The sequence below is a fragment of the Pelodiscus sinensis genome, chromosome 1, assembly GCF_052426305.1.
Source record: "Pelodiscus sinensis isolate ZL-2025 chromosome 1, ASM5242630v1, whole genome shotgun sequence".
Lineage (NCBI taxonomy): Eukaryota > Metazoa > Chordata > Testudines > Trionychidae > Pelodiscus > Pelodiscus sinensis.
In genome coordinates, this window is record NC_143052.1 from 8,868,052 (window position 1) to 8,884,896 (window position 16,845).

The 16,845-nt window shown below is 51.3% G+C and overlaps 1 protein-coding gene across 2 annotated transcripts in view; it reads left to right on the forward strand.

Moving 5' to 3' along the window:
* The window catches only part of PLXNA4 (plexin A4), a 689,852-nt gene that overhangs the window by 633,915 nt on the left and 39,092 nt on the right, over window positions 1–16,845 (forward strand). For both annotated transcript variants that reach the window (XM_075925673.2, XM_075925677.2), the window contains exons 25-26: window positions 4,878–5,037; window positions 11,631–11,734. In XM_075925673.2, the coding sequence (XP_075781788.1) occupies window positions 4,878–5,037; window positions 11,631–11,734 (264 nt within the window). The remainder of the gene's footprint in view (window positions 1–4,877; window positions 5,038–11,630; window positions 11,735–16,845) is intronic.

Sequence of the window (16,845 nt, forward strand, 5' to 3'; positions counted from 1 at the left end):
TTAGGAAAGGGATAGAAAATAAGACCCAGAATATCTTACTGCCCCTGTATAAAACTATGGTACGCCCACATCTTGAATACTGTGTACAGATGTGGTCTCCTCACCTCAAAAAAGATATTTTGGCCTTGGAAAAGGTTCAGAAAAGGGCAACTAAAATGGTTTGGAGCGGGTCCCATATGAGGAGAGGTTAAAGCGCCTGGGACTTTTCAGTTTAGAAAAGAGGAGACCGAGGGGGATATGATAGAGGTCTATAAAATCATAAGTGGTGTGGAGAGTGCCGATAAAGAAAAGTTATTTATTAGTTCCCTAAATAGAAGAACTAGAGGATACCAAATGAAATTAATGGGTAGCAGGTTTAAAACTAATAAAAGAAAGTTCTTCTTCACACAGCGCATAGTCAACCTGTGGAACTCCTTGCCAGAGGAGGCTGTGAAGGCTAGGACTATAATAGAGTTTAAAGAGAAGCTAGATAATTTCATGGAGGTTAGGTCCATAAAAGGCTATTAGCCAGGGGATAAAATGGTGTCCTTGGCCTCTGTTTTTCAGAGGCTGGAGAGAGATGGCAGGAGACAAATCGCTCAATCATTGTCTCCAGTCCACCCTCTCTGGGGCACCTGGTGCTGGCCACTGTCGGTAGACAGGATACTGGGCTAGAAGGACTTTTGGTCTGACCCAGTACGGCCGTTCTTATGTTCTTATGTTCTTAGTGCTGAGTGCCCATTGCCTTCCCGGGGAGTTGAGGGCACTTGGCAGTCCTGTGCAGAAAGACTCCTCGCTCTGTACTGCTTGCTTCCCTCCCTCTGTGGGGAACGAAAGCTAATCCACCTCCTGTCCCTGCACAAATAACACCAATTGACACAAATAACACAGAGGAGCAAAGGCCCCGCAGTCCATCTGAAGAGAATTGTATAATTGGTGTGGGGGAGGTGTCTGAGGAGAGCCGAGCGTGCGTCCCTCCCTGGGCGCTTTGTGCTTGCTGTGTGGTCTCTGCGCACGGTGACAACTCTAGCACTAATAGCCTAATCAGTTAACATCGGTTGACACCGTAGCCTGCTTGAAGAAAAACGCTTCAAGAAGCCCCTGGGTCAAGCCCATCAGGGACTTTCCACGGCGGGAAAGGAGCCACTAATGAGGCAAGAAAGAGCTGTCCTGCATCTCCCCTCTTTGGGGATTACCTCCCGGATTGATTTCTGCCAGGCATTGTCACTGCATGCCTCCTTCCAGCCTCCTGGCCCCCACCATGCCACCCCTAAGACGGGGCTAAGTGCAGGAGAGCAAGCTAGAGCTCTCCTCGTGCCTCTGGGTGCAGTTGTCTCCCTGTGTCAGCCCAGATGCAGTGCGGTTCAGTGTAAACTCCCCCACGCTGGATTATTACTGACCTAGAATCCCCATCTGGGATCAGGGCCCCATTGTGTTGGGTGCTGTATATATGTAATGCCGGCAGACCCTGGCCCTCTGTGGGCAGAATCTAACCTCTTAGTGCATGAGCGAAAAGACACATTTTTCTCTCTCTAAGTGGTCTCAGTGCCACTAGGTGGGACAGAGGACCAGCCCAGACTGCGTGTGGGTTACATATACACCTAGGACAAAGTCAGTCAGTGTCTGAAGCACTTGCAGTGGAAACAGATAAGGGAAACTGAGGCACAAAGATAATGACCTGCCCAAAGCCACCCAGCAGCTCAGTGGCAGAGCCAGGGTTAGAACCAGTTCTCCAGATTCCCAGCCCTGTGCGCCACCCCTTGGACCATGCTGTCTCCGTGATTAGTGCCTGCATTGTGCCCTCTCGGCAGAGTCGTCGCCGTGCGGCATTACACAGTGGGGACTTTCTATCAGCTTCCCTCAGCTCTTCCAGTGGCCTCCCAGGAGAGGCCGACAGGATGGGTGACAAGAGGCTGGGTGTGTCCGCGCGACGCACCTCGTCTCAGGTTCTGTCTGGGAGTTCTCTGCAGGGCTTCAGAGCAGGTTGTGGATGGCTGGGCGCTAGCTGCTCGTGCGTTGGCGTGAGCGGCACAGTCTCGGCCCAGCCCATGCCAGACTAGCCAACGCCCCTGGCTGTCTGTGCCTCTCACGGTGAGAACTGCGGGCCTGGGCACCGCGTCCTTCACTGGCTGCCAGGAATGCAGCCGGGCTGCACGGGAAAGTCCCCAGGCCCATCTGCGAGCTCTGCACGTGTGTGGGGACTGCAGCTGTCCCACGCTAGCCAATACATGGGTGGAGCCAGTCCTGGAAAAGATAGTGAAACTGGATGGGATGCTTGTCTCAGGATCTCTCTGGTGGAAGCTGGACCGATGTGACCCACTGGAGTTTAAAGCCGCCTCCTCTGCACAGACCCTCCGGCACAGCTGCCTCCAGGCATGCATGGGGTTTGGTTTGCTGAGTGGCAGTGAATCATCCCATGTGTGTACTGGCTGGTCATGGGAACCCTGGAGAAACCCCCATTGGATCCCACAGCCTACATAAAAAGGGAGAGGGGAAATCCACCAGCCCAGAGCATTATGGGGGAGGCGGGGTTTCCAATACTCATTTGCAGCATCTATTAATCAGGACGCTGGGTCCGGAGAGTTTCAAACATCCCTCACTGGGGATGAAATTCACAGGGTCCGTTCTCGTCAGGATCAGCTCAATGGCCACTGTCTATCAAAGGCACCCCGTGCCATTCACTTTGTAGGGGGAAACCTTTTCACGAGGCCTGCTCTCCATGGATTTTTCACAAGAGCTGGGCTTGGTACGGGCACCCTTGATCAAAATTTCCCATCCCTGGAGTTGTGCAGCATGATAGGCGCAAGTTGATCATGCCCAGCGGTGGCTTCAGAGTAGTGGCGCTCTTTGGAAACATCTGTGAGATCCTTTGAGTGGAAAGAGATGACAGAAATCTTGCTATTTTATCGTTTACCTATTTATTAGCTGAATGTATACAGTTCCTACGCTCTAGGAATGACACACATAAATAACAGAATTATGATCTCATTGATATTGTACATTTATATTGCACCTTTCAGTCAGGGTGTGTCTAGACTACAGGGTTTTTTTTGAAAAAAGGGGCCTTTTTTCGAAAAAACTTCTCCTGCGTCTAGATGCTGCTACGTTCTTTCAAAATTAACTTGAAAGAACGTGGCTTTTTTTTGACCACAGTAAACCTCATTTTATGAGGAAGAATGCCTTTTTTCGTAAGTGCGCTTTCGAAAAAAGGCGTTCTTGAATGTAAACAGGGCTTTTTCGAAAGAGAGCATCCAGACTGCCTGAGTGCTCTCTTTCGAAAAAGCGGCTCGCTTTTTTGAAAAAAGTGGTTGCAGCCTAGATGATCTCTTTTGAAAGAGCCTTTTTCGAAAGAGTCAATCGAAAAAAGCCTCTTTCAAAAGTGGCTTGTAGTCTAGAGGTAGCCTCAGACAGATCTCAAAGTCCATTGCAAACAGTGCACAGCGATCGTGTCACCCAGCAGGGAAAAGCAGCTGCCTCTGGGGTGGAACGTGACATTCTTTTAACAGCACACTGCAGCACGGCTCAGTATATTAGGACAGGAAGTAGGGAAGAATCTCGGAGCAGGTGAATCCTGTGGCTATAGAGCACAACAGGGGCATTTAGAGTCAGAATGTAATTTGGCCAAAATTAACACCCCTGCTCTTGCAAAAGGGCCATGCGAACGTTAACAGCCACATGGAACCCGTAGCTCAATTTAACTACCCTCCAAAAAATAAAGGTGCCCTAAGTTTATAAAAATTTACACACTTCACCCTCCATCCCCGAGGAAAAGCAGAACGCCGAACTTGTAAATGCCTGTGAGTTAGTGGCCAAATTTCCATTCTGTTCTATGTGTGATTTTAAGGCTTCCCCTCCCTCTTCAGGCCCCCATGTGCTTAGCATTTTGCTGTTGCCCCGAGGCTGGGGAGCAGATGCTAGTGTCCTCCCAAGGAATCAGCGGCCTCTTTAGCCGACTAATGGTTCTTGTGCCCTGCGCCAAAGCAAAAGGCAATTACTCAAGAATCTTTGTGTTTCCACATAATGAAGTTCACCTGGTACAGCGGCTGCCTAGCAGGGCCCTAATTTTGCAGCAGCGTTTGGACAGAAAACAAGCTGGGAGTTCAGGAATTCAAGCCCATGCTACCTGAAGAGTCAAACCTGGGTTTCCAAGGCAACCCAAGGCAAAGTTCTCTCAGGGGGCTGTAGCAGACTAAGAGGGTTATTAAAGGTGCACGGGGCCTTTCATCTTTGAGGCCCTCAGTTCAGAGCCAGCCCAGGGTCAGCACGGATTGAAAGCTGTTAGCATTTGCTCGGTGGCCTGTCTGAACCGGCCGGGTGGTTGGTCACAGTCCCGTTCCTCGTGGGACTAGGATTCTGTCTGCAAAGGCAGAGCTGGCAGCAAAGGGATGGCCATCGCAGAAGAGAAGCCAAGGCGCTGCTCGAAGAAATTGGGTATAAAGGCTTCCCCTGGGATAAAATAGCTGGGTGCTGTGACGCCACCCTATTGGGTCCCCATGTAGCGGAAAAGGGGTTGAAGACAGACAGCTGGGACTCCAGGGCCAAACGCTGCTCCCATTATAGACAGTGAGAGATTGGCCATTAGCATCAGTGGGAACAGGGTAATATAAAATACCCGCCTGTGTGCTAGGAAGTATCCATGGCTATGGGTTGCTTGGCCCCTATAGACACGTTTGGAACCAGGTCCCTGAATCTCCTCTCAGACACATGAATGATGAGGTGCTGGTTAATGTGCCATGCAGCCGCTAGGCGTGAGTCTTGTGCCCTTCCTGGCTAGCATCCCCCGCAGGCTTGCCCATACTATAGGCCCTAGTGCCTAAATCTGAACAGTCTGGGCAGGGAGGGGTCCCATGTCTTCCCCAAGGGCGTGGCTCTGCTCATTGCTCCCCTCCCTCCGCCAGGTCCTGAGCTGTGTGAACCCCGACAACGTGAACAGCCCCGAGATCCCCGTGAAGATCCTGAACTGTGACACCATCACGCAGGTCAAGGAGAAGATTCTCGACGCCATCTTCAAGAACGTGCCGTGCTCCCACCGGCCCAAAGCGGCCGACATGGACCTGGGTATGTGAGCGCGCGGCCCGTCGTGGGGCGGGGGTGGGGGCGTAATTCACACCCAGCTGGGACTTTGCGTTCCATCCCGCGCACCAGAGGGACGGGGACTTACTGGGGCCTGAGCAGAGCAGAGCCGGTGAAATAAGAGGAAGGCCGGGAGGGGTGGATAACTAGAGATGCTAGACTCTGCCTGGCCTGCAGACCTTGTGGCTCTGCCTCCTGCCTCAAGGAGAGCTTGTGCTCCTGTTCTTGCACAGAGGGTCCAAGGGAGTGTCCAGCTGGCACAGGGCTGTCTGGGGTCAGCTACGCCTTGGGCTCAGCTGCCACAACTTGCTGGAAACCTCTCAGGAGTGAGGAAGTTCTCAGTGAGAGGCCTCATGCTGAAATTTCTTCCTAGTCATTCTCTGAGGGTGGGGGATTCACTCGAGGGTCGCACCCTCCCTGAAACTGACTCTTGGCCCAGGCTGTGTTGCTCTCCAGCTCCATGGGCCACAGGGATGGGTAATGTGACTCCCCATGGTCCCCAACCCACCCCCTACTGGCTTCCACCTTGCCAAGATCCCACACCCAGTGAAGACATCAGGTAAGCAGCTGTCTCTTCCCTTCATAGGAGCAGGACATCCACACCCTGGTCTCCAGCACCCGCTTAGGTTCCTCTGTACATTACATGACTGCTGCGGGGCACTGTAAGCTAAAGGACTTCACAGATCCCATGGGTTTTTCACCATGACTCTTCATTCTTCAGCCAGCTTGGACAGCAGGGCGAGACATTTTCAGTTGCATGTCCAGGCCGGTTCGTAGCGCGGTTCTCATGTACAGGCTGCAAAGTTTGTGGTTATGTAACCACCACAAGATAATTTTGAACCCGGGACCTCTGGAGCTTCTGCCCTCTGAGCTAGAAGCCAGTTGCCTCTCAGCCCATGCTGTAGCAGTCTCTTGGGCTTATCTGTTGCTGTGGTCTCAGTGCCACTACATGGGACATTGAACCACACTGGTGTGTGGGTTACAGCTGCACAAACGCAGCCTGGGTCCAGAAGCATCCCTTCCCTTCAATCTGAAGAGAAAGCACCAGGACAAGGGAGAGTTCTGCCGTCGGGTATCACAGCAGATCTGATACAGCTCCTCTTTGCTGGAAGTTCTGGCAGGAGCCTAGACTGATAGGACCCAGCACTCTACCGAGTCCTGTTCAGGTCCACTGTGATGGTCCCTGGGACGAGAAATGGGATTGCATCATGGGAGCAGACTAGCCAGGATTTTCCCCCTGGGACCTTAAATGAAAGAGACTCGAGTGGAAAAATGACGGAGTCTATAAAATCCTGCAAAAGCAGATGAGAAGCCAAGAGGAAAGGGACTGGATTGAGGCCAAGAAACCATTCAGGACGATAATGAAGGCAGAAATGAGAGGTGGGGGGTTGAAGTTAAGCAGGGTGGAGGTGGAGGAGAGGGGTGCCTGTCAGCAGGATTCTTGCTCACAAAGGCTGGTTAAAATAATGGAACAGGCTGCCAAAAGCAGCAGCAATAAAAACCCAATCATATAAATTAGCAAGAATGAACCTGAACATTATTTTTTTTTTTGGAGCTGACGAATGTCAGCGAGGGACTGGGTGAGGGTGAGAGGGAGGCCAGCCAGCAGCTGGAAATGAGGGGCATGATGGATTGAGGCTGGACAGATTGACCCAGGCTGTGCGCTGGGCTGGGACCAGGGGACACATGAAGTTTGGTTCCAAGGGTCAGCAGTGCAGCAGGTGCTGGGGTTTGGTAGGGGGACTGTGGCAGTGTTTGTAGGAGAATGAGGCAGGAGAGCCTGGAGCACTAAGTGAGGCTGTGGCTGGATTGGAAACACCTCTGACAACCGTGACCTAGGGGACAAACGGGCTGTGTTCTGAAGTTAATGTGCTTTGGCCTTTATCAGCTAGGCCCGAACCAGCCCCCCACTTCTCACTCCCTCTCCAAACTGGGCAGGGTTAGCTCCCACTCTGAGGCAGATGGAAGAGACCAGCAAGGGCAGCCTTGTTTCCGGCCACGAGTAAAGCAACGGGCTCTCTCAGCTCACCCGCTGATGAACATGGAGAAGTATCTCCTGGGGGGAGTTTGGTGGGAGAGAGGGAGTCACGCCCGTTCCTCCTTGGCACGTGGGGCCCTGCAGTGACAGTGAAAGGAACACACGGGGGAGCCGCCCTTCCGATGTTTCTAGTCGCAGCGAGCACAAAACTCTGAGGACCAATGCGGCCCTGTTTGGAGCACCACTCTCTGGGGCAGTGTCTGGCTGGTGCTTGTAGGAAGCCTAGATGCTCTTAGCGGTCCTTTCTTGGCCTTCATCTTCATGGGTCTTGGAAGAGAAAACTGTTTTGCATAGCCAGGGCTGTTGGGCGGGGCTCTCTGTCCACAGCCGGGACCCATTGCTCAGAAGGAAGGAAGCAGCAAGCTAGCTAATGAGTTCTTTTGTGTGGTAAATGCAGGGTAGCTGTGGGAGCAGAGGGGGGGTCCTACCATTGTTTAAAAACAATGAGCACTCTGTGGCATCTTACAGACTAACACATATATATTAGATCACGAGCTTTCGTGGGTAAAATCACTTCAGATGAGTTGGAGTGAAAAACACAGAATCCAAGGAGTGTATAACAGCTAAATCAGTTACCTGTCAATTGTAGGACCCATGTTAATGCTTGAGTAAACTGGTTAACGCACTACAAAGCCAATTTCCCCAACCTTTGATATTCACATTTTCATATCAGTAGCTATGAATGGGACACTTCCAGCCTGCTTATTTGCTTCATTAACATAGGTCCTACAATTGACAGCTAACTGTTTTTGCTGTAATATATACCTTGGATATATATGAGTAGGGGTGTTAATGGTCACCAGGCTCAGAGTGAAAGGGGCCTTGGGCAGGATTAACACCTTCCACTCCAGGCACCCCGGAGAACCTCCAGGGAAGGAGAAGGGAATGATGGGGTGAAATGGTAGGGCTCCGAGAATCTGGGCCTCTTCTCCCTAGGAGTCCACCAGCCCCACCCAGGTATCGGATGCAGCTCAAATAAACCCCTCTAATCAAAGGTCTGTGGAATTTCCCTTTTTCCTGGAACTGAAAAAGTTTTTTTTTTAATAAATAATTCCCGCCTGCAATAAAAGGATACACTTTCTGCTGAATGAAATATAAAGAGTTCACAGCAGCTGTCTCTTAAGTTTGCATTTAGCGCCATTCCCGGTTGGAAGGCAAGATAAAGATAATGGGATTTTTACCTCCCTCTCGCTCGCTCGCTGGGAAGTGGAAGTGTGACAAATTGGATTGGAGTGTGTCTCTCCTCTGTGCCGGTGCCAGGAGGAGAGGGCTGATCGGAGGAAAGAGGTGGTGGAGGAACAGCCCTACAGGAGAAAAGCAGCACTCTTCACTGTGAATGTAAATGCAGGGGGCCCCTTTCTCTCCTTCCTGTCCTTCTCCCTCCCATCTACCACTTCCCTTTCCTTGTGGGGAGTGGCCAAGCCAGTTAGTGCTTACGGAGAGGAAAAAGGTATTTAAGGAGCATTGTTTGGTAAACTGTGAGGTGTTCATTAGTAAAGGGCATCGTTCCTCAGACTAAACTCCATCGGCTGAATTCTGGCATCTCTTCCTCAGCCCCGACACAAATTCTGGGGTCCCTTCTTCAGTCCTGGCACAGATGCCTACTGACGTCCATGGCACGTGGCTAGAGAAAAAAAAAATCCAGGAAATCCTGCCTAAGGGGATTCATGATTCACATCTTCAGTGGATTGGGCAACCTTGCATGGACCTGGTTTGAAACATCCCCCGGTGGAGTCCTGAGCCCAATCACAGCCCCATTGGGCTAGCCGGGGAGAAAACTGCCGAGAGACAGATGTAAAATCAATGGGCCTGGTTAAAAGATCCTTCAAACGGGTGGAAATGGTGCTTGAAAAGACAGCCCCCGCCTTCCCCGCCTCCCCCGCCCAGGTGTCATGGCTCTATACCAGCACTACTGCCACTCCCCAGTGAATGCGGGGGGGGGGGGGGGTTGGGAGGTGTGGGGGATCGGCTGGGCTGCCTGCTCCTGCATCTAACCCTCCCCTGCCCCCAAGGCAGCGATACGGTGATGGTTCGGTGCCATAAGCTCCTACACAGCTAGGTCACTAGACAGATAGGGCCTGAGTTTGGTGGGTGGGTCAGGAAAGGAGGGTAAAAGTGGCTTTTTCCTATTGTTGCCCTCTCTGTGTTCTGAGGCTGTATGGGAGTCTCGGGGCAGTTGCTGACAGGTGCTGATCCACATTCAGAGGTTCATTTTAATTAAATTGAGAGCTTGGATGTGGTGAATGGCTAGCAGGGATGTGGCTTTGGTAGGGCACAGGGTGGTTCTTTTTGCCTTTGGTTAAATCACAGACGTCTATGGGCTGTCTGTAATTTCTCCCAGTGAAACTCCAGCTTGATGATTTTGGTCATGTTTCTGGTACTGTAGGCTGTTCCCACCCATGGTGAGAGCAAGGGCACATAAGACCTCAAGCTAGGAGAAATTGGGACCCGCCCATTTAGAGGGCGGTATCTATGAACCCTGATTTCAACACAAGATTTTCCCAAAGGAAGCCACCGGATGGGACTGCCCAGGCAGCAGAATGTAAAGACAATTACTAGCTCCGCATAATCATTGAAGCACTCGGCAGTTAGATACCATGATGATAGACATTGGGGTTACGTCTACACTGGCATGATTTTCCAGAAATGCTTTTAATGGAAAACTTTCCCGTTAAAAGCATTTTCGGAAAATTGCGTCTAGATTGGCAGGACGCTTTTCCACAAAAGCACTTTTTGCAGAAAAGCGTCCGTGCCAATCTAGATGCGGTTTTGCTCAAAAAAGCCCCGATCGCCATTTTAGCCATCGGGGCTTTTTTGCGCAAAACAGTACTGTGCTGTCTACACTGGCCCTCTTGCGCAAATCATTTGCGCAAGAGGGCTTTTGCCCGAACAGGAGCAGCACAGTATTTCCACAAGAACACTGACGATCTTACATGAGATTGTCAATGTTGTTGCAGAAATTCAAGCAGCCAGTGTAGACAGCTGGCAAGTTTTTCCACAAAATCAGATGATTTTGCGGAAAAACTTGCCAGTCTAGACACAGCCTGGAGGAGATGACTCCTGTAGCTGGCTAGAAATAGGATCGCCATGCAAGTGCGTATGGCCAGATTGGGTTGTGTCGGAGAAGGGAGAGTGTTCTGCTGAGCAGGGTGTGGGACTGGAAGGCACGAAGCTTAACTTCTGTCTCCACCTGTGCTCCAGTGAAAATGGGTCTTCCCCTCCCTACATGCCAATCTCTGGGTGAAAGGTGCCATACAAGCACCAATACTGAGCCCAGCATTCCACTTGGTGCTGTGCAAAACACACAGGACGGTGCTGCCTCCACCCAGAGAGCCGACAGTCCACGGGCCCCATCCTCAGCTGATCACATCAGCTCCCCCTCGCAACCCAAAAAGATTAGGGCGCTCTGACCAATCTCAGAGGCTCTTGGATCTGGGCAACAGCTACCTGGCATGACCCCAAAGGCTGAGTGGGTAGGAGCTGCTCTGTGCTCGTCTCAGTCTTTGGGAGCGTGTGTGTGTTGAGTGGGCGTGGCAGAGCTGTGGTTTTACCCAGAGCACGCAAACCGGTTCAGATTCTGTAAGAACTGACTCCAAGCTCCATGTAGCTTGTGCGTGGGGACAGTTCTCTGACCCATCTCCCTGACTCTTTGAAAGTTCACCCCAGTCCTGCTTGGCAGGTAGTTACCTGGCATGGGCCTGTATGTGGAGTGAGCCTTTTTCTCTGTGTGAGGGTGTCGTGTGCCTCTCTGTAGGAGGGGGGTCGTGTGCCTCTCTGTGGAAGGGGGGGTCGTGAGCCTCTCTGTGGAAGGGGGGGTCGTGAGCCTCTCTGTGGGAGGGGGGTCGTGAGCCTCTCTGTGGAAGGGGGGGGTCGTGTGCCTCTCTGTGGGAAGTGGCGGTCATGTGCCTCTCTGTGGGAGGGCGGTCGTGTGCCTCTCTGTGGGAGGGGGATCGCGTGCCTCTCTGTGGGAGGGGGGTCGTGAGCCTCTCTGTGGGAGGGGGGTCGTGAGCCTCTCTGTGGGAGGGGGATCGCGTGCCTCTCTGTGGGAGGGGGGTCGTGAGCCTCTCTGTGGGAGGGGGGTCGTGAGCCTCTCTGTGGGAGGGGGATCGCGTGCCTCTCTGTGGGAGGGGGGTCGTGAGCCTCTCTGTGGGAGGGGGGTCGTGAGCCTCTCTGTGGGAGGGGGGTCGTGTGCCTCTCTGTGGGAAGTGGCAGTCATGTGCCTTTCTGTGGGAGGAGGGTCGTGTGCCTCTCTGTGGGAGGGAGGTCGCGTGCCTCTCTGTGGGAAGTGGGGGTCGCGTGCCTCTCTGTGGTGGGGGGGTCGTGAGCCTCTCTGTGGGAGGGCGGTCGTGAGCCTCTCTGTGGAAGGGGGGGTCGTGAGCCTCTCTGTGGGAGGGGGATCGTGTGCCTCTCTGTGGGAGGGGGATCGTGTGCCTCTCCGTGGGAGGGGGTGGTCTTGTGCTTCTCTGTGAGGGGGGGGGGTCTTGTGCTTCTCTGTGCACCGGGTGTCTCTTTGGGTGAAATGTGCCCTTTCTCCCTACAGAGTGGCGGCAGGCCAGTGGGGCCCGAATGATCCTTCAGGATGAAGACATCACCACCAAGATAGAGAATGACTGGAAGAGACTCAACACCCTGGTGCACTACCAGGTAATGGGAACAGGACAGGAGACCTCTGCCAGGGGCACCAGCCTGGCCAAGTTACCTGCCTCTGCTAGCAGGGTGCAGTGCCAATCAACTGGACTGGTACTGCCAAGACCTCCCCCTCTCTGCCCAACCCTTCTACCTCTTCTTTACCGGCCCCTGACAGAGCTCACCCAAAGACCCTCATGGTTGCACCATCTGGTCTCCTCTCACAGCCTCTTTGCACCTCCTACCACAGTCGCTTTGCACCTTCTCTCTTTCTTCACAGGAGTGTTACACTTCTGCTCTCATCATCTGAGCTGCTGCTCCCCTGCCAGCCCTGTCAGATCTGGGGCTGGAACAAGCAAAGAGCAATCCTAGGCAATGACGCACTGTAAATAAGTTCTTTCCTCCCCCTCCCCTTCCCCTGCAAAGTGTCAGACTGCTTTGCTACAACACAACCGGGAGACACTCTGATCTAGAAAACAGCATCAGATGATTCAAGTGGAACTGGGTAGCAGGTGCCCGGAATGGCTTTTCAAAAATAAATACTACTACATGAGCGTTCCACAAAACCGGTTTCTGCTATCGTATCATGTCAGAGGAGAACTTGATTGCATTCTCTGCTGGTCCTGATGGCTCTTGAAGTAACATAGAAAAAATAATACAGTCAATACTCAAAAAAAAATTTATCAAACATGATTTTTGTTCCCCAAATGAAATTTCAGATTTTTCCTACACCACGTTTTTCAAAGCAGTTTTGCTTTTGTTTCGAAGAGAGGTGCTTTTGCGAGAAACTTCATCCAAATGGGTGCAGTTTCGCACACGCACAAATCAACATAGTCGAATCAGCATTGTCCAACAAAAAAAACGTTCCGAACAAATGTGGACAGCCAGCTCTAACACCCACCTCCCATGATTCCCCTTTTAGTGAGATTCCCACCCTGCCTCCCCACAACAATCTCGGGGAGAGTTCTGTGGGATTGGCTGGGAAGGGGGCAGATCAGGGTCGGGAAGGGGAACAAGAGAAGAGCAAACAACTTTGCTTTCAGGGACAAAGATTGACAGCTGCCAATCACTGGGAAGGATGCGGCCCTGTACCTCTCTCCCAGGCCACTGGTCCTGGCATTGTCCATGCTGCAGGTCCTAGTTATAGGTCCAAAGATGTCTAATAAAAGTCCTCCTGTCAGCTAGTCGGTATGGGGCCAAGGGGAGAGCTAAACCACCAGCGTCTTACAGGGGAGGATGTACTGGTCTTAAAGGACATGGGAGGTTGCTGCTTCAGCGCAGAGGAAGGGGCAGCGGGAATGAGAGATTAGAAATAGACCAGAAGCCGAGATGAGAAGGACACGAGTTAATTCTCTTCAGCTGGGGGCGGGGGGAATGATGCATTTTTCTCCTGGAGGGAAAGGCCATTGCTCCAAAGGCTCTTAGACACTAGTCGCCCTTGGCACTGAGGCTTGTTGTCTAGAAGCAGGGGGATGAGAGGAGGGAGAGCAGTGGACTAACTAGCAGCTTTGCCTAGTGGTGAGAGCACCAGAGCCTGGTTCTAGTCCTAGCTCTGATACTGTCTCTACCAAGGGCATCACTTCTCTGAGTGGGTACTGATACTAACCAGCGTGGACAGCTGTACTTTCCTACTGTTGGAAGGTGCCTTGAGATCTACAGTGGGTACACGCTGTAGGCCAGATCTCAGCTGGTGCAAATTGCTGGATTCAGCAGAGCCACAGAGGGCCACTGACTCCCTGGGCATGGCAGGGAGGACCAGGTTGCCCCAGATGTTTAGATGCCTAAGGATGTAGAGACGTACCGAGTGGGATTTTGAAATGCCCCTAGTTCCTAGCCTGCCAAATCCGAAGGGCCGCTTGTGATAGCCTAGAGCAATCCCCTGTGGAACCCTGGCCATGGAGCGTCCCTTGTCTGAGCTAGCGCAGCACTTTCAGAAAAACATCCAGGCTTGATTTTACAAATCCACCCCAGCCCTGGGCGGTTGCTCCAGGGGTGAATTGCCCTCCCTGTTAAACATCTGATATCAGCGCGAGTTTGGTACCGGCACGCTCTAGAGCATCCCTCAGTCTCAAACTGCATCTTTAGATGCCTAGATACATTTACAAACCTGGCCCTTTCCCAGCTGCAATATGTGGATAATAGCACAGAGACCTTACACAGGTGTTGAGAGAGCTAATTAGTATCTGTAAAGTGCTTCAAAGAGGAAAAGCTTCTGCATAAGTGCTAATTATTATTATTACCGAGCAAGTGGCTCTTTGCAGATTTGGAAGTGGGGGGGGGGGAGTGAGGAGCACTTTTCTTCTGCTTTCTAGAACTTCTGTTTCTCCAAGATGCTCCTGACGCAGCTTTGCTTCCCCACTGGCTCAGAACTGCTCGTTGTTTCACGGGCTTTGGAAAAGGAGCCACACAAACGCCTCGCGAATGGCTCGGAAGGTTTGTCTCTTTTCAAGAGGCTCTCTCCCTGCTTTGCTCTGCTGGGTGGGACTTTTTGCAGCACAGTGCGGTGGTGAAGCACAACAGACATCCACCCGCCAGCTACAGACACCCCATTTCCCCCTTCTGACAGTAGTGACAATGCCCTGTGCCACAGCAGGAATCTGTGTGTCGACTCCGCTGCCAGGAGGCAATTTGTCACCTTGTACCTGTGATGCCCACTGAGATGGAGAGTGGTCTGCGAGGCGTGTTGGGGATGGGGAGAGAGCACCAGACTCAACTCATTTGCTGCCAGGCCTGGGCAGAGTAACTTAATTTCAGTCTGTGAGGGGCACTACCAGGAACTGAGTCCCAGCTGTTTCCAAACTGCTCGGCTGTGTCTAGACTAGCCAGTTTTTCCAGAAAATCAGCCGCTTTTCCGGAAAATCTTGCCAGCTGTCTACACTGGCCGCTTGAATTTCCGCAAAAGCACTGACTTCCTACTGTAAGAAATCAGTGCTTTTTGTGGAAATACTATGCTGCTCCCATTTGGACAAAAGTCCCTTTTGCGCAAAGCTTTTGCGCAAAAGGGCCAGTGTAGACAGCTCAGATTTGTTTTCCGCAAAAAAGCCCCAATCGTGAAAATGGCGATCGGGGCTTTTTTGCGCAAATGCGCGTCTAGATTGGCATGGACGCTTTTCCACAAAAAGTGCTTTTGCAGAAAAGCGTCCGTGCCAATCTAGATGCTCTGTTCCGAAAATGCTTTTAACGGAAACCTTTTCCGTTAAAAGCATTTGTGGAAAATCATGCCAGTCTAGACGTAGCCCCCAAGATAGTTAAGACCAAAGCAGACTGTGAAGAGCTTCAAAAAGTTCTCACCCAAGGAAGTGATTGGGCAACCAAGTGGCAAATGAAATTGAATGTTGATAAATGTAAAGTAATGCACATTGGAAAACATAACCCCAACTCTACTATATAATGGGGACTAATTTAGCTACAACTACTCAAGAGAGAGATCTTGGAGTCATTGTGGATAGTTCGCTGCAAATATCCACTCAGTGTTCAGCGGCAGTCAAAACCAAGAGAATGTTAGAATCATTAAAAAAGGGATAGAGACTAAGACAGGGAATATCTTTTTGCCTCTGTATAAAACCATGGTATGCCCATATCTTCAATACTGCATGCAGATGTGGTCACCTCATCTCAAAAAAGATATCTTGGCATTGGAAAAGGTTCAGAAAAGGGCAACAAAAATGATGAGGGGTTTGGAATGGGTCCCATATGAGGAGAGATTAAAAAGACTTGGACTTTTCATCTTAGAAAAGAGGAGACTAAGGGGGGATATGATCGAGGTCTATAAAATCATAACTGGTGTGAAAAAAGTGAATAAGGAAAAGTTATTTACTTATTCTCACAAGATAAGAACTAGGGGTCACCAAATGAAATGAATAGGCAGCAGGTTTAAAACAAACAGAAGGAAGTTTTTCTTCACTCAGCGCACAGCCAACCTGTGGAACTCCTAGCCAGAAGGTGTGGTAAAGACTAGGACTTTAACAGGGTTCAAAAAAGAGCTAGACAGATTCATGGAGGTTAGGTCCATCACTGACTATTAGCCAGGATGGGTAGAAATGGTATCCCTAGCCTCTGATTGTCTGTAAATGGGTGACAGGAGGAGGATCACGGACGATTCCCTGTTGTTTTCCCTCCTTCTGGGGCATCTGGCATTGGCCACTGACGGCAGACAGAATCCTGGACTAGATGGACCTTTGATCTGACCCAGTATGGCCGTTCTTATGTTCTTATAGGTCTCGGTGCCAAACCACCCTTGTGAATTTACTGTCTCTGTGAAGACCAGCTTCTTTTTCTGCGCTGAATCTTTCTTTTTCCCATGAAGATAGCCTGAATCAGAAGCTCAGATCCAACCCCCTGGAAACGTAGAAAGATTTGAATTCCCAACTCCTAACCCATCACTGCTCCTGGTTTGGATACATCACCTCAAGGGGACCTGTTCTCCACGCCCCCCCCCCCCCTCCTTAGATGAGGCTGCAATCAGATTTCAGCCCCAAAGAATAGAAAACTTGCAAGATCCACTGCTCTCATTAAATTCCCACTAGTGGAGCCTGGTGAGAACAACTGCTGAGATTCTGTGAACCTCAGAACCTGATGTGTCTAGAGCTTGGCTCGCCAGCTCTAGCTGCCCCCTATTTCAGACACTTGAGACCCTCGTTGGCTAGAAGAATTCATGTCTTGGACCTTTGGGCCACCACTGTCCCATTCTATTGAACGATCGGAAGAAATGGCACTTTCCTGCGTGTTAAAGATAAGCCCATTGCATGGGCACTGTATAGATATGTACAAAGGCACGGCCCTGGACTGAATTCCATGTCCTTGTCCTACAAATCCGTGCTCGTGAGAGTCCCCCGTTCAAGACGTGATCCAAAGCTCCTCGCAGTCAAGGGAAGGGCTCCCATTGGTAGCTGTGAGTTCTGGATCAATGGGCCAGAGTCTCCCTTGTTAAAAATAAGCCCATTGACTTGAGGAGAGTGATTCCAGAACTGCACTGGGGTGCTGAGAGCAGCGTTTGTCCCCACCCCCATGCAGAAGGGTTTCCAGGGGTGGGCCCAAAGACAGCTAATGATGAGATCCCTCCAATCGTGATAGTCATTGGTCGCTCCGGTTTCACTGGCTGGGTTTCCTTTATGTTCCTGTGCATGCTT